We start from the raw sequence: 24032 nt of genomic DNA, 5'->3' as shown, positions 1-24032 counted from the left end.
ATTCTCCAGCTTCCAGGTCTTATACAGTACTTTCACTCTCTACTTGTGTGAGTGAAGACATTTTCACTAGCACCTTTACACGGTGACACCACACAGCAAAACAGCAAACTAGTGCCTCACTGCATGACAAATTCAGACAAGTCTTTAGCTCCTGTAGTTTGCTCTTTGAAAAAGACTCTTTGCCTAAAAGGCCAAACACAATCCAGCGACCAAATAAAAAGGAGCATCTTCCACCAAAAACCAAAACTTAAAAAGCGATGGAAATTAATTGGTTTTACTTTTAATGCCAAGTTGAAAACAACCACTACTCACGAAAGTTTGGGTCAGGGGTCTTTTCTGCCAGACCACTACTGCCACCTGCGGGGCAGCACAACAAGGCTTGTTGAGGGCAAGCAAGCAGCACAGCTTTCGCACAGGACAGCCCTAACAGCTACCATATCACATTAAATGAAGCAGGGGTTTTTTAACAGGTTAGTAGAATAGCTGGACAGTTTAAATGTAAGGGAACCTTAACAGGTTAAGATTTAACAACGCATGCAGAGGGACGGACATCCATGCACGACATCATCTTCTGGTTCCTTCAGGCAGAGAACACACATGCTGGGTATAGGCAGGCTAGACATGCAGTTTAAGCTCATGCTACAAATGACACATAAAATTAATTTTTATCTGAAGGATTAACCAACTCAGGTTTTTGTTGTTTTAAATATAAAATCAAAACTATTTCAAAAGCAGTGAAGATTTTATTAAAAATTAAAGTAGCCAGCTATGCAAAATGCAGATTTAAATTAAAACTAGTATATGTCACAAAGTCTCTGCTTCCAACAATAAAGAGATGCAAGGTGTTATACTGATAAAAATCTACACTCCAGCAAGTTTATGGTTTTAGATAAAGCTTATTCTTACCTGTTGGTTTCATACAAGCTAATATTAGACAGTACATGAGGAAAATTAGATACCCACAGACTACAAAGAGGCTAACAAGAATAACCATGATGTGTCTTTACCGCAGATTTATTCTGAAAGGATTGAATAATTATGTAACTTTAAAAACACTCATTAATATCTACCTCTTTCTCCTCATGGTTTGACAGTGATGTGCTTGCAAGCTTCAAAATTCACCAGCATGTCAGGCAGGCAAAAGTGCATATGCTATTGCTTTTAACAATACTTATGCTCTTCCCTTCACCCTGTCTGGTAAAGAGCAAAGCTGCTCTTTAAAAGCATCTCTGGCACTCTGCACTGCTAGCTGGCTCTTGTCTCCATAGCTTAACATATATATCCCACCTGCTGGTCCTCATGCAAAAAAATGTCTTTCATGTTAAGACCTTCAAAATCAACAGCCTGAAGACTGTTCATAATAACTGTTTTTCAAACAAGATGTCCAGCACTTCCATGGGCAAAGTGTCACAATACATCCATAAACTCCACCCTACTGCTCAACACCCAACTCCAAGACTGAGTTCAGAACCTGATACTGTTACATTCGACTGTGTCACAACTCGAAAAAGCACAGAGAAATCGAACGTTAGCCACAAAATCCCATGCTATTTGCTCAAAAGCAAGTATTGTATTTTAAATACTACAGGAGGAGTTACTTACCTTCTTGTTCTTGAGCAGTTAGAATTTCCACTTTTAAGGCTTTCTCTAGAACCATGAGGGTAGGAATATTTTAAGGGTTATCCTAAAGTAAGTTGAAACTCTTACAAAAGCATATGACCATAAAAAGTAGGCTTTTTGAAAAAGCAAATAAGTGACATGCAATAAAATTAGGAGAACTGGCAATATGGGCATGTACTTAATATCATACAGTAAATACCATTCAAAACTAACTTGCTAGAAAGCTCAGTCATGAATCACAGGATATGCTGGCCATAGTATTTGGCACATCTATGTCTTCTGCAGGATCAGAATTCTACTAAGGTAAAAGAAATACAATCACATTCATATTTTGTGGATAAGCTACACACATTAAAATTATGTCTTCAAAAGACCTTTAAAAAGGGTAATACTTTGTACTGCCATCTCTCAACAATCCAGTGGCAATTTAGTGATAAAAACAAATGCAATCTTTTTCTTAAAAACATTTCTTTAAAATGCAATTATGTTTAAGTAGATATATTCTAGAATTCTCTGCATTTTCTCAGATAAAAAATACATGTACATAACTGAACAGTTCTTACTGTGCATCATAACTGGCATTGCTTCTATTACAGTACTACTGTACAGAAAAAGGAAAAAATTTTTCAACAAACTATAAAGTTTGATTCCTGCAGTTTTCTTTCCATAAAACTATGTAACAAGTGCTAAGTTTTTCTGGTTTTATATGTAAGTTTTGCCATTTTTATATGGTGATTCTTTAACAGTTGTGGTAGCTGTGGTGATGTCAGTTATAATAAGGAATAACAGATGGGCTGGAATGAAGAACAAAGTATTTTCAAGCATCTGGATAGCTAAAAAATTCAATGAGAGGCGTTTACTTTGACTCCACCCACTATTACCCTATATGTGATTGCACTTTTACACCTTATATACTTAATTCAACTGCAATATTTCTTCATATTTTTTCCAGTTAAATTCAGTTCCTGTTGCCTTTCTACTGTTTGGAGAGCACAGCTACACAAAGTACATTCATCTAACCACCCAATGTACTATGGTTCTGTGCCAGAGAACAAGTTTTAATTTCAAGTTCATATCTGGACCAGGCCAATACTTTCTCACTTGCAAATTGATTGCAGATTTTAATTTTCTTTAAAAAAAATACTGGAAGCTAAAACTTCATGAAGCACATTTTCAACCAATGGCTATACACCAGAATTCTGAACTCCAATCTTTTGATTCACATACCTCATTTAAATTAAACTGATCAGTCTGTTGGGCTGCATATGAGTTCAAATCTGGGAATTAATCCTGTGTCAAAACAAAGAATTTAAACACTAGCTTATGTGCTCTTCTTTATGGAGACACGTTACTGAATCAGAGACTTTACATGCAAATTTATTCAGATAAAGTGCCATGAAGTTACAAGCATGTTAACTACGTCAGGCTCAAGCTACTACTCATATACAGAAGACAAGTCCTGGTTCTAAGAAGCCAGTGAACAACAGCCTCCAGGGACTTTACTGCATTAGAGAAATAAGTATACAAACCACACATTTCTTACTAGTCATTCTAATATTATGAAATACTAACAAATCAGAAAATCCAAAGGAGTATTTTATTAAACATACTTCTAGAAGGCAAAAAAGTGATTCTCTCCATGGATGTACACTCCAATAACTATAAAACACTTAATTGTTTGGTGTTGGGGTAAAGACGGAATTGTTTTAAAGTGCAATAAACACAATAAATGTCTCTTTCAGTACTGCGTTCCTCTTCAAAATGCAATGGATTAGTAATCCTGAAGTGCAGCAGCACATATCACTTGGCTTTTAAAGTGCACTGGAGATGGTGTAGGGCAATCTCTATTGGTCAGAGTCACCAGAGCAATACTATTCAGCCTTGCAGTCAAGCTGCAGACTGATAGGGAGAGACTGGACAGGAACAGAGTATTGGAATACACAGTAAACTACCAAGCCATAAAAACCACCCAACCCTTCCTCAAATATTCTTCTGAACCTAGGGTTAAAGCATCAGGATTTTTTTTCCAGGCATTCATTGTTGCTCATATGGTCCTCAAATAGCCAAGGCCAACGATAACACAAGGTGCCACATCAGACTACCAAGCCAAAACTCCTTCCCACTTTGATTTCTAAGTATCCTTAAGTGGTCATCTCTGTTTATAAAGAATGAATGCCACATGCCTGTAGTAGTATATGGCAAACCAGAAAAGTCAAAAACAGGTAGCAAGAAATCACTACCTTCAAGTAAAACAGGCTGGAAATTACTAGGTAACTAAACAACACTGTACACGTCTTTTTACGCTACTCATCTGTTATGCATGTTACACATGCTTTTATCAGAAAAGATGCAAGAAAATGGAAAGAGGCAGCTAGGAGTAAAATGATAACTCAGCACATAGTGAGAGACTATTGCTTCAGTAAATTAGAAGTCATTGTTCCAAAACTAACTTGTAAGTATTTGAAAATATTGTAAAATACTCTCCTGTAATGCACCTGTGTAACTGTAACACAGTGGGTATTTTCCAAGAGACGGGAAAGTGCAGTAGCTATGGCTATCAGCACCACATGAGACAATACAAGTATTCAAACACTAATTAATATGATTACACAGAAAATTAATTTTCAGTACCTTCATTAGTCAAACAGTCTCTGCTTCTTTATTATTTCTGCAAAGGGAAAGAAGGACTTATACAAGAGCATTAGAAGTTTTAGACCTACTGAATTACCTTTGTCTTACAAGTACTAAGAAAATTGGACACTACTGAAGCATCTTAAGTCAGCAACTCTGAAGTGATTCAGTAAGCTGCAGTATTTCCTGCATCTCAGCCTACACAATACAACTTTGAATTTATTACTTTAAGTCTCTAATTGAGTAGAATACATCATGAAATATGTAACAGCGTAAATCAAAACATGAACACCAATAGCCTATGGGTAGCTGCTGGCTTTAATAGATGGCTGATAAATACATTACTATGTGATACAGTCTTAATGGGCTGGTGGTTCACAACACTGACATTAGGAGTTCAGGCATGACCCCTATAGTCAAGCCTGCAGTGATCATACTTGAAGAAGCAATAAGAAAAAAATTACATAAGTAAATTTCAAATACCACAGTCAGTTGTAGTGCTAGCAATTTGCAGGAAAAAAAAAAAGCACTTTTTGACTGCAAACTGAGCAAAACAGAATCAGTGGTGAAGACCTGGAACCCTGTGATATTTTTATGGGATCATTCCTCAGTATAAACCTAGGCAGAATTGAAGTTCATAAAGACGTGAAGTGTGGATAAAGCTTACTGAGTAGCCCTGCTTGCCATCTTGAACATATAAAATCTACTTTTATTTCCTGGCTTTTCAACAGCTACTTTTGTTTAAAAAAGAAGTATTTTTTTTTCCCCATCTCAAATAATGAAAATCTATTTACTAGCTGAACTCAAGCTAAAAAGTTGGGTTCTGGAAAACTAATATTTTAAGAAACTCAAAGTTCTTATTCTTTAAAGGTGATAACTTACTTCTGCATAAAAAACCCCTTCCAGACTGCTTTATATTTCCTCTTCAGAAAACATGCTGTTCCGTTACCAAGTAAAATGATATTTATCTGTCAAATAAATGAAAGTGAAAGCAAACATTCTAGTAACTTTCACCAACTTGTCCATACCTGTCAACCCCTTGTAATAAAATGTACTTTACATTTTACAAGGCATACACATCATTTTGTGGGTTATTTGCTTCAAGAGTGTTTCTTCCATGAAGAACAGTCTTTCTGCTCACAGATATTAGTACATATAAATGCTCACAAAAGAAAGTTGGTCCCCATATTCTAATTCCCAGATGTAACTCCTAAAAGCAAGAGGTACCACAAATGCAAAGCATCCAATTACCTATAGACAAGCATTACAGGTGGCTCTAAAGTTTTCTCTTTTGGGTATTTCTAATCAAATTCCAATGTGGCTGAAGGTGAAAATATCCTTCATTTAAACATGAAGTTCACTGATGAGCTGGTGCCTAAAGTACTAAGAGTCCCCAGTAGATTAAATAGAGGGAAGAAATACCTTTCCTACAACACATCCCCTAAACCCTGAGAGAAGGCTGGTTTACTGTTAGAACTGTGCCTGCTGATACAATTCCACAGGAAAGCAGTATTTTTTTGCCATATAGATACCATCAGACTTCATTTTTTGATGGACAGCTGAAAGCACAAAGAACCAAAGTTAGGGACATCATGAAATACTGACTTGAAAAAAAGAGGTATTTGAGGAAGTTTGTAGTCTATTTCAGTTTAAAAGAAAAAAGTCAGACTACATTTTAGCATTCACGGGCTTATCAGATATAACTTGAAGGCTGCATGCAAACAAGACCAAGTAGTAAAATTAAGACTAGTGAACTTTAAAAATGTTCAGAAGAAAAAAAGTCCCCGATTTAAAGGCTTCATACTTTCCTATTGCAAAAACAGCTCTGTAACTTGGAAGTGATGAAAACAGAAATCCCTTTCCCGAGACTACATCCAAGCTATAATGCTCTATCTATATGGTTTTAACTCAACCCACAGTGGCATTTCAGATGTTTGTGATGGAAACATCCCTGAGGCTAGCAACACGAGCTATTTTGCTTCAGAGTGAATGCACCTTAACATAATATTCTAGTTTCAGGCCAGCCAGGTCAGAGTAATACTTAGTGCAATCAATCAGCCATTAAAACATGGTAGTCTTAGGAACAGCTTTGCCAAGTGAGTTAGTGTCAAATAAATAGAAAAGTAGTTGTCTAAGTATTTTAATCTACTCCAAGGACCTTTTATGGTCAAGCATATGGAGACAGGATAATTCAGGCACAGAAAAACAAATATGACTTGTGATAGGCCCTTAAAAAGTGACTTTCTGCTACTTTCTGAACAAGTTATTTCAGATGATTCAGACAAACATAATACTCCTTCACCACAAAGGTGGGTTAAGTCACTTGCCTTTACAGGCTCAAATCCCTGCCAACTTCATATGAGACGTTTTGGCTAACAGGAACTCTGTGTAGGAACCATATTCCTATAGGTTTGCTCCCCACACAATTACCTGAAGGGGGGGAGGGGGGGGGGAGGAGAAATCTAACACATCAAGAAGCATCAAAAAGTGACAAATTCATAGAAGTGATAATCTATAAACATAAGAGATACTGCTCATGAAATTTCCTTTTTGCAAAGGAGATGTGGAGGTACAAGAAAGGTCTTAGAAAAGAGATCGCTGCTGAAACAGAAAAATGGAAACTAAAGGGCAAGAAAAAAGGGAATAGACTTTGAAGTCAATGCTAAGAAGATATTTATATAATCATGGTGGATACCAAGCAAACACTGATGCTCACAATTACCATTTGAACACTGAAAATTTGAGGGAAGTAGGAATTCTTTTAATTCCATTGTGTAACTTCCCAGATTTCAGCTGTTCTAACTGCAGCATATGGACAGTTCATCTTCAAATCATTTTAGAAGGGGGTTTTTGCTGGTTCTTCTGGGTTTGTTTGGGGTTTTTTAATCAATTCAGGCAGAACAGCTAAACCATTTTCTTCAAGAGCTTCAGCTTCAGTTAGAATGCTTTTGCACAACCATAAATTTAAGGTTGACAACACAGGGCATGAAAAAATGTAACTGTCCAAGATGAATATATGCTGAGACAAAGTCCTAAGCAGTTTAAATTAGTCCAAATTGTCTATGTAAGTGGTTATACCTCTGAAGCAATCCAGGCAGTGTTAAGGATGTAGGAGCGCTCTTGACATTAAAACAATATCATAAACAGTTAGTAACTACTAAACATTAACAGAACCAGAATATAAACTAACAAAACAAGGGACAAACTTCTATAACAATGATTAGAATGGGACTTTCAGTTCAGTGATCATAGTTATAGAGATCTATAGGTAAAATCCAGAATAAGATAAACCCTCAAATTTTTGCCTGTAGTTCAAGTTTCTGATCACAATATTTTATAGGAAATTTTCCATTTCCTGACAGAGAACGTTCAGGTTTTCACAGAAGGCAAAAAAGGCTAGTTCAACAGCTTAAAAATATATCACTTCTAGAGCGCAGAAACACCTCACCAAAAATGTTGTAAGTAACCACTTAGCTTTGATTCTATTCTTCCTAGCACATTTCTGACAATGTGATGCAAATAGAGCAGTTTATGCTGGAATTTAATCCCAAAAATTGTAGTGCATTATTATCACTGTGTACATACTGGTAATGCAGTAAGGAAATACTGCATTTCACACAATTGTAAGAGAAAAAAATCAATTAATAAAGAATATGGAGGGGCACACACTAGAAGCACAAGTTACTTAAGTGGAATTCTCCAAAGCAGTTGAACAGTTGATCTTAGAAGTAGACTATCAAGATTACAGGATAAAGTATATGACTACCTTTATGAGGCAATCACTGCCCCTGCCCCAAGGGATTTAAATAAAATCACTTCTAATAATGCTTTTCTTATCCAGCAAGCCAAAGTAATACATTAGAACTAATAGACATTATGCCAACAAGAAAATACAGATGAACATACATGATCTGTAGAGACAACAGCTTTCAGAATGCTCCATTTACTTTGCACGTATTATTGCAATAGAAGTGGAAAGGATGTGAAAGTAATTAATTGACATACGTCATATTTAAAGCACTTCAATCTCTCAGCAGTCCAGGATTAACAACTCTATGTTTATTAAAGTACTTAATGTTATTTATGTTACAGTAGTGCCCAGAGGCCCCAACTGAGACTGAGACCTCTCTTGAGTGGAGTATTAGAAAATCATTATCACACTGACTCGCAAAGAATTTCCTTTCAAATTATTTTTTTAAAAAAAACCATGTTTTATTTAAGCCAAATTACTACCTCTGTAAGCTTTACTACAGTTTTTGCTGTTTAGCTCATCTTTATTTTTAATGTCAGAAGGAAGTACAAGAATACCACATATTTTTAAATAGAAAGACAGAAGCATAGTTCTGAAACACGTATGCCCTAGACTTCTCCCCGCCTTTCAGGCCATTGGCTCTAGACACACAGATGTTCCTTCATTTATCAGTACCTGTATAAAAAGGTTTGCATAACTAGATTGCTGTCTCTCCACCCTCTACAGAATAAAACTCCAAACCAAACCCTAGCATTAGTAGGTCTGTGAGAATTCTGAATCTAATTAGCAAAATGGTCTGGCTCTCAAAATTCTCACTAAGATCAAACTATTGAGTGTTAAAGTTCACACACGCAGAATCGGCAGCATCTGCATAAACTTCTTAGAGGCATTCTTGAAAGTGATGGTTCAATAACATGAGTTTCCAAACAAATAAATGTACATACAAATGTTAGTACAATCTGCTGTTGTAAAAATCAAGGCCTTTTTCAAATTTTTTCTGACACAAATGTTTTCTTCCAAACATCAAAAGCTGTACTGTCATATCATGCATAATTAACTTTTGGTTTATACTAACTGGCCCACTGAGACTATTCATTATATTTTAATTGTAAGACTTGTTGGATGAAAGCCAGCATGACTCTCTACAAAGTCTAAAAAAAAAAAATTAAATTATAAATTATTTAAAAATCATTAGGCAACCATTAGTACCAAACAAAACACAAACATCCCTTAGATTACTCTGCACAAGTCAGTTAAGCTAGTTAGTCAGATGCTGCATTTTCATTTGTTATGAGATAAAATGCACAACTTATGATCAAATATTCAACAATCCAGTGCATGTTGGCACAGCAGCCACAAACCTGCTGGGGATCACAAGTAATCTGACAAAGACACTTCTACTGCATCCCGTATGGTCACAGGCACTGGGCACCCAGCACCCACCACAGCTCTGGTGGTACACAGTATAGGCATAAACTGGACTGTAAAAAACACTACCTGTTTTTTCTTTTCTGTAGTTTGCTTATTTCAGTGACAGACTCAGCACAACTTGATCCCCTGCCCAACCAGTTTTATCCTGACCTGTCTTATGCATATTACAAAAAGTTTTGGTCCGTTGCAGTGCAATACTCAGCAATTCAAACAGTTCCTAAATTTCCACAGTTTAACATTGGAGTTTAATAATCTGTTCCAACAAATCATCTCTGGAATTCATATGCTCTTAAATGCTTAATGAATAACAGATTTTCAGTGAGATTTCCTATTATCCTGTCTCAGAGAAGGATCTTACCATATTGCAAAGCTTCACTTTTCATTCTTTTAAAGAAGAAACTACTCCACTGGAGGCATGAGACCCCAGGTTCTACCTTCACCCAAGAAAAACATAAAATCTAAAGCACAGTACAGCAATTCTAATATTTTTCTCGAATTAACAGTATGCCCATTAATGAAACAAATATTTTACAAAGCAAAGAAAAAACACTTTGATTTTTCCTTTTACAAGTCACTTTATTTGTTACATACCTCAGAAGTGTTAGGATCTAAAACCAAATTTCACAACTGGAAATTAACCTGAAAAAAGTAAACTTCAACAAGTTACTTACTGTAAATTTGCTACTTTTACTGATACAGGAATGTGGGGAAGTTGAGTGGCCCATTTCAGGGTAACATCTTGATAAACATTCAACATTTTACTATGGTTTCCAATTAGAGTGTTTATTGTTCCTTCTTTCACTGTTAAAGATATAAAAATAGTTTTAGGATGAAAGATTTTCAAAAGCCAGTACTTTTCTTTGAGGCTTATATCATTACACTACTTTTTCTTTTCCTTTTAAGCCATTACTTGTTATAAATGAATATAATATATATTGTCAAAAGTTAAGAAAGTTACATTAACAATAATCAAGGACATATGTAATTAATTATGGACACAAACTTCAACTGCATACTACACAACACATGCCACAACTTTCCAAGGTTCTAGGCAGCCATGTTTGGTAATTTAAAACACGACAAACAAAGACTCATAACTGCCATGTTGGCATGCCAGGATAGGTATGACAAAATACACATTGGTTAAATATCAGCTACTTATACTCTTCATTAATTCATTGACTTGTGAATACTAGTTAAAAATGTGTGCATTTATAGGGCTTATTTATAGTACAATTTAAATCAGAAGTATAAAATGTGAAGATCATTAAGATCGTATTTATAAAGTCTAAAATCATATTTTAAGTCTAAAATAAGACACGGTGTCAAAAATATATCAGATAGATTTTGAAACATTAATATAGAATAGACATTAAGAATCTGTAGTTCTATAGTGGCATCCAAGCAAGTTGCTTCCACACAATATAATAAGTTAGTCTCATCTCCTAACAGTAAACTTTATTTTTTTTAACTATCAGTAAATGACAGAAGTTCCTCAAACACTAGTTTACTCTTCCAAAATCTCTGATTCTTCCATGTTTGTTGCTTTGGTAGCCTGGGCAAACTTACTCACACACTAGACAAGTACCTCAATTTGGTGATAAGAAAATATCTATTTAGATTCTAAAAATTTTGACACTTCACACTAAATAACATTTTAAAATAAACCCGATTCATCCAAAAAGAGAGCTCAATTCCAGATTTTTTACAAATCAACAGCTTATTCAGAAAAATATATTTATTCACTGAAAAAAAAAAAAATCTTAGCTGTAAAAGTAATGTTGAGTTTTCCTTTTACAAACCTGAACAATAAGGAATGAAGCAACTCGGACTGTAATCAAGTTTTTTCATGAATCGAATTTGCCCATTATCCTTAAGGCAAAAGAAGTTTCTCTCACCAAGCACAAAAACAGAAGAAACTGCCTGATTAAAGGAGACAACGTATATATCCAGTGCTTGCTCTCCGATGTTTAAAACCCAATCCACCTTCAAAAGAAAAAACATGCTCCAGAGATCAGTTGAAAGCTGCATTTTAAAGACAAAACTTAACAGAAGGCTCAGAACTCATCAAGGTACAGGAATATCATCAGCATAGATAGAAAAGCAAAATCAAGGTCTTTTTTGAAGGAGAGTTATCCTCTTATTTTGAAGGCAGTTGGTAACTTTTCTTACTGTGAGTAGAGCAGCAAAAGCATCCACTTTTTGAAATAGTCATGAATCGATGGCTATATGTAGTTCACTTAAGTATATTTAAATTTTAAAATACACATCCGATTCAAAATGACAATGCTTTATACTTTAACTATTAAATCCAAGAACAGAGTATTAGAATCATTTAAATCTGCCTCCGTACATGTCCTTAGATATTAAGGGCAAGGTTAGAGAGCAAAAGGTGGTAACTTCTTCTACCACTACATGTAAATGGAAATACAGATGAAGTTTTAGACATATAAGCCAATATTCATGCTTGCAGTCACTAATATTCACCATTTAATCTGAGGAATGTTTGTGTGTATCATAGCTTGTCTACTTTTCCAACTACATACACTGATATAATAAGCAACTACTTACAAATCCTGCCTTGCCTATATCCTTACATCTTTAAACAGTATTACTCAGCTCCTCTGAGAAATTTCAACTAATTCACACATGCAAAAATTGCTTTTGACTGCTGCCAAGCTGCTTAAATAGAAATTCAGAATTTCTGAAGTAAAAAAGTATCAAAGTTCAACTGTCAGCACTTTCTATATGAACAGTATCAATCATTTTGCTTAAAGAGCATAGAATGTGTGAGTAAATATACCAGCATATCTGATATGTGAAGCTGGAAGTGCCACCTTAACAGTCAAAGGGAAAAAAAAGCCAGGCTTAATATATTTGTCCCCATGTACGCTTCTCATTTTAGATTTAAAAAACGTATTTAATTTGCAGCATATCTGATGAAGCTTCCAAATTTCTTATTTAAAAACCGTGTCTTCTCCTAATTCAAGATGTAGGATTCTGACTGACTTACAGTTTGAAAAAATTCTACGATTAGCCACTGGAAGGAAGATGCTCTCCCAATATTTTACTGTCATACCTGAAATATGCTGAATCTAGCATTTTACGCAGTACATTTAGCAGACAAGCAATTCTACTGCAGGACCACAGAGAATTAAATGCTATTCCTCGTAATAGGAGACAGATCAAATATTAAACAACTTAGTCACGGGGACCTCCTGAAGACCATTGAAACCACAGGTTTTGGACAAAGAGTCCAGGATACTGACTATTTATGGAAACATTTTTCACTGCTGATTTTTCTCTAAGTACAAAGGATTCCCCAAGTAGAATGAGGTTAATTTTGTAAATAAATCCAATACAAAGTCACAAATAGACTTAAATTAAAAACATGAGAAATATTTTAGGTATACCTGTATATCTCTTTTACTACAGTTTAGGTCCTGTATTACAAAGACTGCCTTAGAAACAGTTATTTCCAGTACACAGTTCTCTTTTTTTTTTTTTCCTCCTTAGAACAACGGTGAGCTTTAAGGCCCAACCTTAAACAACTGAGGCCCAAAGAAATCTTAATAGAAATCTACTGGAGTCTTTCCATTTCCTTTAATGGCAATTGGATTGGGTCCTTTGTCAGCAGACAATGTTTCCATTCGTTACTTAGCATTGGTCTTTTCAACATGTATGCAATGTACCATACGGGTTATGTAAAATAAACAGGTTTTACCGCAAGTTTTTTTCCAGAACTAAGTTTTTGCTGTTCTGTTTCTTGTCTTTCATCAGCATCTGTCGCAAATGCCAGCACTTGGTATCTGTTATAGGAAGTTTAAAAAAGTAAAAAATCAAATATCTTTGTAGTCAATACCCTTACATTAAGTAAAAAATAAAATATAATTATCATATTATGAGTATACATACACAGTAAAAGCACGGTCTAAAAGGATTGTTAGAAAGCCTAGTGCAACACATCTATCATCAGCAAAGATGTTAAGATAAATATCATGGTAGGATAACACAGCTAAGTGTAAAGGCAGAAATTAAAACAAACATTTCTATTCAGATTTTATCTGGTGTTAAATTCAACAGCTAAATATATTAGAGGATAGAAATCTAGACCACAAAGAAGCAAGAAAACAACAATTTTCAAATTGTGAAATTAGGATTCAAACAAAAAATAAAAACTTTTTTGCTCTTATTAAGCTTTAAAAGAACCTCCTGAACTATGCTGAAATACAATGTGCTATATCCAATAGTTACACTCTCAAGCACATCCACTAAGTAAACTTAAGGGGTTCCAATCCAAGAGATAACAGTAAACTGGCACCAGTGGGTGACACATCTAGCAAAGATGGGAGGTTTGTGGGTTTGTGGTTTTTTTACTATTTTGTAACTGCCAACCAACCATACTAAGAAAAACTGGTAATGAAGACATTAGAACAAAACTGCCATAAAATCTCAGCACATCTACCTGTCATTATTTACACCTATGCAATCCTCAATGTTCAAACTGTGTCCTCATTAACTCTTCTGCATCTATTTCTTTCCTGAATTTGTGTTGGTGTTCTAACTCTCTGAAATACTCTGCTTCCCATATATGCACATTAGGTAATCTATAAAATACTGAAGTTTCCTACAAAAGTGAAATAAACAACAAAAAACCACAAAAAAATTATCCAAAAGATAGCATTCTGGAAGTCATGGAGTGCCATCAGCTCCTAAGCTCAAACCAATGCAATTCTGAATGTTCCAATTCAAATCTAACACATAAAAGTACAGATTTTTGTATATTGTCAGAATTACAGATTTAAAACTATAAGACCAGCAGGCTTCACATTTCAGATGCATGTATTGTGGTGCTCGTTACCGAAGAATTTTCGTTTCTAAAATTATTTTACTTGCAGAAGTAAACTGTGTACTTGGAATAAGAAATTTAATTGTTTAATATGAATCCTATGACCTAGTTAAAAATACTAAATAATCTGCTTTTAGTACAATTATCATGTCTTTAAGTGTCCTCTATATGAACAAATTCACTTTCCTTTTTCAGTTTAACACATTTATAAGAGAAGTTGCAGATTCTGATCTAATAAAATCTTCTCTCTTCACCATATTTTATTGATAGTCTTAGCTACCACAGTATCATTTTATTAACTAATCAGGGACTAACACATAGTTTTCAAACCAAACTCCCATTGAACAGCAATATGTATTGATGTTTAAGTACCAACTACCTGCGTACAAGTCTTTCATTACAAAAAAATCAAGCCACATATGACCAAAACAAACTTTCAATTCAGCTATGGCATCAAGTATACAATCATTTCAATACAAGGCATTTTGCTTTTAGATCTTGAAAGAATTCAGAATCAGCCCAGGAAATACTGTTTTCAAATGAAGGCATTGGTCAGTATGAGCTACAGGAAGATGGATAATTTGAAGTTTGGCAACTTGTTCTGCTAAAAACACTAGACAGAACTGCTGCATTTTTCATTTACTGTAACAAGAAAAAAACATGTTTAATACCATAAAAATAACCTCTTCTCTCCTCACCATATCTATTTCCTTCACTTTAGGAAGACTACTTAACTCAATCTCTAATGTGTGTCTGAACTATTAGGACATTAGAATAAGTACCGCAGTGTCTTGGCACTAAAGACCAATAACCAAGTGAAGAATCCCTTTAAAACTACACCTTCCTACTATAAAGACGGCACACTTGTGAATCAGTGACAGAGTGCAGAAAAATTTTAGCTACATTTGTTGTAAAAGTCAAGAATCTAAACATAATGAAAATGCATGAGATCTTTTCTTGAAAATTAGTATTTCTTTATTCCTTACAAATGTTAGTAAATTCTATTCTATTTCTTCAGAAAAATATGCATTTTCTGTTAAATTACTTTTATTTGAAATACATACATCTTCTCCTGTATTAAGAAAAAAATACACTATGTCTATAATCTGCTCATGCGTTATCCAGAATCTAAAAACCACCTGATCAAGCTTAAGCAGAGTAAGAGCATTGCTTGAGAAATTCAGGTGATAGACCGGGATAGTGTGACAAAGCATTCCCCGGATTAGATTCCCAAGGCATAATCCATAAAAAGTCATGTTCTTATTTTTTTTAATATGATTACCTCTGAAAAAATTCTTAAGGTACCTGTCAGACCATTTCTCCAGCTTGATGAAATTCCTCTGAGTGGCAGCCCTACCCTCTTTATATTAGCCACTTCCTACAATTTGGCATTGTCCTTGAATTTCAGGACATGCATTCTGTCCTGTTGCCCAGGATGAAGATGTTAAAGAAATACCAGCTCCAGTATCAGCTCCTGAGGAACATCACTCATCTTTGACTGCTAGTTAGAACTGTGGACCACTACTACCCTGTAGCCTGACAGCTCTGCCACTTTTTCTTCCATTTTTTAGTTCTTTTTTTTATCATGGGTAGTAGCTCTGTCCAAAACACCACACCACCCCAATTTACTGCTAGGCACAGAGATTAAAAAAAGCCTAAGAGCAGACCTTGCCAGTTTAGGTGGAGAAAGGATGAGGCAAAGCAAGCGTTAAATTCCTTGGTCTTTTCACACCTTTGTTAAAGTTGCCTAATGTGTTCAGTAGTGGGTCAATTTCCTGGATCTACCTTTTTACATCTGACGTACCTGTGGAAGTCCTTGTTCTTCAGACCCTCTACCAGTAGAAGTTTTAACCAAGCTTATATCTTCTCGTTCCAATCCCCTGCGTGCCCACAGGTTGTTTATATTCTTCCTTAGTAGTCCATATTAACTTCCATCTCATACATTTCCTTTTTTCCATTTGAACTTAGTCAGGAGCTACCTGTCCATTCAAGCTGCCTTCTGCTATTTCTTATTTTCTTTAACATCTAAATGGATAGTTCATGGTCTTTGAGAAGGTTATGCATGAAGATTCACCAGCTCTCCTGAGCCCTTTGGCCCTTCAGGGCAGCCTCTCACAGGATACTGCCTATCAGTTCCTTGAACAAGTCCAAGTCTGTTCTTGAAATCTACAGTCTTTGGTCCACTGCTTATCTTCCTCATTTCTCTCAGGATCTTAATCTGTATCATCTCATGGTCACTGCAGCCAATATCTGCAACAGTCAACAGCAGATGCTGACTATTACTTCTTTAAACATTTCTTTCTGAGTTGTGGATTCAGCAAAGCATCTTCACCATCTTCCCTAGCCAGGCTGTCTAGCACCTGCATCAAAAAAGTTTTCCCTAACGCACCTTAGAAACCTTACACATTGCTAAGTCCGTTATGTTGCCCTCCCAGCAGACACTAGTCCTCCATGAGAACAAGGGCCTACAATTGGGAAACTTCTTGTTTAAAAAAGGCTTCATAGCAGACATCCACCACAGCATTCCCTTCCTCAAGCATCCACCTGATTCTAAACAGATGGATGCTTGACAAACTCACAACACGGTTGTTCCATAAAAGAGCCCCATGTATTCAAGCTGCTCCTCCATGGTGAACACAAATCCCCCCTTCTCTGTCTTTTCTTCCTGAAGAGTCATCAATTACAGCACTTTAGTCATGCAATCCACCCTGTCACATGTCTAATTGCACACACAACTTCTAGTTCCTCCTCTTTGCTGCCAAGGCAGTAGGTGTTTGTAAATATGCCTTTAATATGGGCCCCCACTCATCACACTTCATCTAAGGTATTATGAAAGCAACCCCCTTTGTGCACTTGACCCTTATACCCTATATCATCACTTACTTGCTGGATTTAGCACCTATCCCTCAGTCTAGCAGTCAAGGCGGTTAAGAAGCCTCCTCTGCCACTTTGTCAGGTGGATTCCATCTCTCCCCACCAGCCCTTATTCCTTCAGAAGGATTCTATGATCACAAAAGCCAAAGCCCTGTCTCCAATCTCTTCTGAAAACTGAACAGATTCATCAGACTAACACCTATTTGCATCAAAATAAAAATCCTGTTGAAACAACTGGAAAGAACATCTTGCTCAAGCAGTATAGTGCAGACAACACTGAAAGCACAGATTAGACTGAACTAAAGCAGGGAAAAACCTGGAACTTGCAGGACAACATGATGTGCCTTGATAAGGTAGTAAACAAGGCATTTATACAAATAAAATAAGGACCATAAAGTCCCAGCACACACAGTATGCTTTCTTCTATGACTGTATGGGGACAGTAATCACACAACAACATACAACATTTTATTTTCCTTCTTTCCTGCAACTACTTATCACCTGCTTTGGGATACAATAGTGGTAAAGGCAATAAAAATTAGACATGATTACTTTTGTTTACATACGAAGTCATAGCACCAAAATATGCTGTAATTACTGAACATGAACACATACTTGTAACTCTCAACCTGTCGACAAGAAGACACTGTAATGAAAGAATCTGTCCGAGAGCTGTAAGTCAAGGGACCAGGCAGAAGAAAACCAGGTAAAAAACGGCCAAAAGCATAGCTTTCCTGTTCAAACAACATGAGCATCCCATCCATGGACTGTATGCATATCAAATCTCGACCTAAGGAAGGCAAAAGAAAGATATACAAAGAAAACAAAGCAATGTCATTTATGTAGCTTTAATCCTAAAATTGTTAGTAAATTAAAATTGTACTCATAAGTAATCCTAACAAAAATAAGATTCATTTTAATTTACATGAGTGTTTACTATGAAGAAGAACACTAAATATTCCAACCACAATAAAAGCTTACTTACTAAAATAAACAAACTAGATTTTGGGGGGAACAACATTCAGAATATATTAAGAGCAAAAAAAAGAGTTAGATATTTTATTTCAAATGAACATTCCTAAAGATATAATTATTACAATTTCAGTTTAAAGAAGTGTTTCAATACTCCCAAAACCACAAATTATTCTGGTTCTTAAATGCCACTATACCTTACAAGCAGTCAAAATGACTGTGGTTTAAAAATAACCAATTCTACTCTTTCAAGTCTACTTAAACAACATAACAGAAAGTCCTACAAATATGTATTGTTGTGAAAATAATACAATGGTAATATTTTTCCACAATTTGCATTCGCATTTTCTGTCTTCAAGGAAATTAAAAAACAAAACAGGTCTACTCCATGTTACAAACAAGACTAAAAAAAAAATAATTCAGCTTGGAGTAAATGACTTCAAGCCTCATCCATTATTCACCAGCCTTAGGACATGACTGTCATGCCTCAAGTACACCAATCTAAATTCAAAGTCTCATTTGGAAGACTTCTGAGATCAGAAGCTGATTATGCAACTTGTATTTCATATGCAAAGTAACAATTCAAATAAACATTATTTTGCATGCATTCAAAGAGAGCTATACCAGTAAGACTAACACCTTCTGAAGCTGAAGTATTTCTCCTGAATTCAGAGATAAACCCCTATCTTGCAAACTTAACATGAAATATTTGTATTTCAAAATGTCTATTCACCTCCATTAAAATAATCCACTGCATCCCAGGAATTATTCTATACGCATGGAGGACCCAAACAAATTGTCTGTTCACTAAGATCCATCCTCAATCCTTTAAGAACTGTTTTCAAACACAGGAAAGTGAAGCAAAACAAAAATAGACTAAAACTTCATTCTTACGCTTAGATAAAGGTAAAAAAGGTCAAAGAGATATTCAGTATCTGAAAAAGGAACAAATATAAAGTACAGTGCAAAACATTGTTCATCTCCACTATGATTCTTCACAGAAACTTTAACTACTTAAAAATAAATTAGTAGTGTAATAGGTCAGCAATACATCATGTTATTTGTCCTTGTGATTAAAACATACAATAAAAACATAGCTTAGGGTAAGAACAGAAAAAAATGAAAGGAAGGTAAAGCAGCTGAGTCCTTTCCACTTATCCTCCCTCATCCCTTTTTCAGATTTTCTGATTTTCTAAAAATCAAGTTCTCCCATCCTTCTTTCCAGATTCTGCATATCATTTACTATCTGTTCTATACCTGTTGCAAATATCAACCATTTGATAGGAAGGACCTTTGAAAGTGTAATTCATTTTGTTTGTTGGGTAGAGGCAAAGTTGAATCTTTCAGTCTCTTATGAAAAAGCTAAAATACTTCAATCCTTCACACCAATGATTATATAGAGCTGTAAAACAACTTCAGCAGTGTAATTTCAGTAACACCGATGACATTTCAAGCATGTAATCACAACATCTGTTTCTTCCCTTATGTTCTACGTAGACCTTTTCTGAAAAGCTTAAAGGTCATTCTTATTTAGTGGAGTTTTGTTGGTTTTGTCTGTATTTGGAGGGATAACATTAACTGACAACATCAAATACTTAAATTTTGCTTTAGCAAGGAAGTAATAGCATTTCCAATTACAAATTAATAAATTAAGACATAGAAAATAATTTTATTCAATGTTAGAAAATCCCTTATTCCATATTAAACATGAGAGAAGTACTCCATTAATCAAGAATCCTGGCTGGCTTCAAAAAGAAACTTAGCTGAGAAACAGTGAAAACTCATCTTCCTAAACTGAAAAATATCAGAATCTGTACTAATAATACATGTTATACGAAAGCTATTCAGAGTGGAAATCATTAAAGTACTGTTCGAAATTAGTCAGACTGAGATTTTGCCTGATACTGAAGTCAAACTAATATATCTTTGGGTTTTTTCTACTACTGCAAGTGAGAAAATTTAAATATATCATCTTTATAGCAGCTCCTTAAACCAGTGACCAGTTGTCACTAGCAACTTCAATTTGATGATTTAAGTCTCAAAAGTTTAATCTATAACATTCTGAAGTTTGTACCACTACACTGGAAACTTGAAACATTTAAAATGTTTCCTCTTCTACGTGCAGATTAAAGCCATACACCCTTCTAGAAAATGTAAACTTTTTACCTCTGTTAACAGCAAAAGTCAACGAAGAAATGTTTTCTGTGACTAAATGCAATCATTTTTGAGAGAATTATGGGTTTGACATAGATCTCCAAAAGCATTTTCTAAACAGACCAATTGTTTAGAGCTATGATTTTCCTAGGATTTTCTACACAGACTTTTTAAATTAGAAAGCAGGGTCTAGGGCTTGCTGTTCAATCTTAGAATTTATTGTTTATAAAATTAGAAACATATTCTACAGTATGCAAACACATTAGATACACATATATACACACACCTCTTAAATGTGCATATCTAGTAGGTTTCTTCTGAAATTATTTGTATAAGGCAGCTTTATTAAGTCTTTAAGAATCATTTACCCTCTTAAAATATTCTTCATAGGACAGATTTCAGAATTGTTTGATTTATTCATAACTTGTAGTTGACATTCTGCACCTGAAAGATGTGCCATTCAAGAGGTTACAGCGACTACTGATCACAGTCAGAATGAACATTTGGTTTGCTGCTTATGCTGAGTCTCTGAAGTACTAGCCAAGAACACTGCAATGACTTTACTAACATATGATTCAGAAATGAGCGTGATCTATAAATAAGTACCTTATATGTTTCAATTAAAAAATAAAGCAAGATGCATATGTGAATTTGAAAGTTATTTAATATTAAGGTTCCTACAATTCTGAATGTCCTGCTTTCCATCACTAACAGCTGACACTATTATTAGTGTAATTAAAAAAAAGAATGTATTCATAAAGAAATGCAGCAACTATACAAGTTCAAAGAGTATCAGTCGAAGCACACTAAGGCTGTGAGTAGACAAATGAGTGAAACCAATCTAATTAATGCTTTGCTACTGCTGGTAGGAGCAGTCCTGCTCCTCCAGACCTCCAGCTGCTCTTGCTCAGGTCACATAGTTCCTCCCCACTCCCAAGCCAGATCTGGCACTTATCTGATGGCTGTTAAGCTCATAGTACGACACCATCCTGAATTTGTAATTTTTTAAAAAAGTTTCAGATGAGTGAATCATCACCCCACATAAATAACTCCATACAAGCTTAGCAACTGCCAGGGGTGACCTGGAAAGTATCAAGTGTGACACAGCTCTGGGGGTGATGGTTAAGGGCATGAGGGCCCAAGTGATTTTCCTCCTTGAGCCTGCAGAGGAAGGGGAAGGGCATGAGAAAGACTGGATGTATCCTGTGGGCCAACAATTGGTTGCACAGCAGGTATCCACGGCAGAGCTTTCTCTTATGACCATGTGACCCTTTTTGAGGACTGACAGCTGTTTGGAAGAGACAGGATCCTCTGATTAAATCCAGCAAAAGTATCTTTGCCAACTGCCTTGCCAACTCAGTAAGAGCAACTTTAAAGTAGGAATGACAGGGGAGGGAGAGATTTTACATTAAGAGAGGGAGTGGTAGATGGGGTAGGCAAGCAAAAGGCCCCAGGATGATGTGAACCAAAGGGACACGGCAATCAACAAAACAGGGCTGAAGTGGAATCACCTCAAGCACAGGAATCCAACTAGGGAAGAGCCTGTGGATCAGTAGCCTTATGGAGAAAGCTCTCATGGCCTTTTTCAGTGCGTTTGAAATGTCTCTACAGTAATGCACATACTAATATAGTATACTTCATATTTACTAACAACCATGGTCAATGATTATGCTAGTAGCTATAGTTATTGCACACCTGGGGATAAGCATAAGATGGGTCAGGTGAGAACTTGAAATTTATAAAGAATAGGCTTTGTTCTCCATACCTTACAAAATAACTAGAATGTCCTGGATGTCCAGGTTTCAGCTGAGACCATAAAGCCAATGTATAGAATTGTGTTGAGAATGAGTTGACAACCTGACAAATTAATTGATTAATCGATCCATTAACTTGGCAATGAAACCAACTTTTGAGTGTCCTGAAAGTGAACTACCTTCATTATAATACTAAAATACACACCCACAGGTCAAGAAGACCCCTGCCCAGGGTAAGACCCTTCCCCTGAGCACGCGTAGTAGTAGAAGCATTAGGTAACCCATATTATAAGTGCATGTTAATTACTAACCAATCAGTATCCAATAGGCACATTACGGAAAACTACTCACCTCTGATTTTTGTGTGTAAAAGAAGCATGAAAACCTGCTGTTTGTGTGCTTGATTTGTGGAAAAGTCCACCAAGCACCCAGGCCTGAATAAATATAATATCTCTCCTGAGCGTGTTAAGATTGGTTTATTGCATGCCGGGCATGAATCCACTATTCGGGTAATAGTTTTTGGCAACCCAGATAGGACAGCTGTAACACCTTGCCCTGATCGACTTTCTTACTCTCGGCAGGAAGACCCTGATCTCTGGACTCCAGCGTGCACCGACCTTTTGATCAGGGATTCCGTGAGTACTCTCCCCAACCAGAGTGGGTAATCGACACAACAGTGCAATGCTTGATAAAAGAGACATTGTTTGATACAAGGCTATGCATGCACTTAAGGGGGGATTGTTGGTAAAATAGGTAAATTGATATACATTTGACAGTGATGGCTGGAATACATGAAAACTGTGGATCAGTAAAATAGGTAAATTCATATATGTTTGACAGTGATGACTGGAGTATATGAAATTGTGGATTGCTAAAATAAGTAAATTCATACACGATTGACAGTGATGACTGGAATATATGAAGTTGTGGATCAGAATGCTTTTCTTTGGGTAAAAATATTGGAGTTCAGCCATCTAGAATGACTCCTTGCTCTCCTCTTGGGTGTATTATAAAATACTGGGAAAATTTGGAGGAGATCTGTTAACAAGGGAACAGCCAATTGAACATTGTACTAACTGGTGGCCACTGTATAAGTTAGAAAATAAGAAAAAATGGACCGAGAAAGGGTCATTGAAATATAATACTATCTCGCAATTAATGTTTTGTCAACGACAGGACAAATGGGATGAGGTACCTTATGTTGATTTATTCTTTACTTTGAGAAATGATCATGAAACTCGAAAGAAATGTAGATTTTTGGATTCTGATCCTAATGTAATGACGATGATGGAAGACAAAAATACAGAGTCCTGTTGTTGTTCTGCATGTAGTTTTAGGATGAGGTGTTTAAAATTGAGTGATGAAGAAGAGGATGTACAAATGTTGGTGGCTTTGGATAGTGAGGAAAATAATGCTGGAGGAGCTGGTGGGTTTAGCCCTATAGCGGGGAGAACTCAAGCATGAAAAAACCTTACACTATTAGCTCCTCTTCAACAGGCTGTAGGTCCAGGAGGAAATCAAGTATCATCAAGGTACCATTTACTACTCTGATTTAATGAACTGGAAGAAGTCAGCTGGATCATATAGAGAAAACCCAGACAAAAAGTATCATTCTTTTAGAATGATTATTGAAAATCATCATCCAGATTGGCAGGACATGCAAGTTTTATTAAATAGCTTGTTAACCCCAGAAGAAAAGAAAAAAAAGATTATAAAGAAGAAGAAATTAAAAGACTGAAAACAGAAAGCTGCAATTTTGGCAGCCACCCTTGATAATGCCCAAGTTTTAACTTGAGGTAGAGGATTTTTCATAGGACAAGGAAAAAGAGGTAGGGGAGTAGGATGTGGAAATATGATCAGACAGTCAGTCCCCCTAGAAATTAATCTATATGCCTTTTGCAGGGAGCAAGGACACTGAAAAATGAGTGTCCAAAAAATAAAAGAGCCAGTCAGACCTGGGAAATACCTCCTGAAGCTGACTTCCTTATGATGGGAA

At 35.8% G+C, this 24032-nt stretch overlaps 1 protein-coding gene across 8 annotated transcripts in view; it reads right to left on the bottom strand.

The window, feature by feature from the left end:
* BBS9 (Bardet-Biedl syndrome 9) overlaps nt 1–24032 on the bottom strand; it is a 323390-nt gene that overhangs the window by 261476 nt on the left and 37882 nt on the right. For 7 of the 8 annotated variants that reach the window (XR_012625295.1, XR_012625297.1, XM_074841233.1 and 4 more), the window contains 4 exons: nt 17772–17946; nt 13158–13242; nt 11236–11419; nt 10105–10234 (listed from right to left, as the gene is read on the bottom strand). Coding sequence is in view for 6 of the 8 variants with exons in the window: in XM_074841233.1 (XP_074697334.1) it covers nt 10105–10234; nt 11236–11419; nt 13158–13242; nt 17772–17946 (574 nt within the window). In the remaining 2 variants the exon portion in view is untranslated. Of the gene's footprint in view, nt 1–10104; nt 10235–11235; nt 11420–13157; nt 13243–17771; nt 17947–18861; nt 18943–24032 lie in introns of those variants that run through there. The other variant, XM_074841267.1, reaches the window with a different exon arrangement.

This window comes from Strix aluco, chromosome 1 (genome assembly GCF_031877795.1).
Source record: "Strix aluco isolate bStrAlu1 chromosome 1, bStrAlu1.hap1, whole genome shotgun sequence".
NCBI classification, from domain to species: domain Eukaryota; kingdom Metazoa; phylum Chordata; class Aves; order Strigiformes; family Strigidae; genus Strix; species Strix aluco.
The sequence above is the reverse complement of the archived record's forward strand: the minus strand, read 5'-3'. Positions and strand labels throughout refer to the sequence as shown.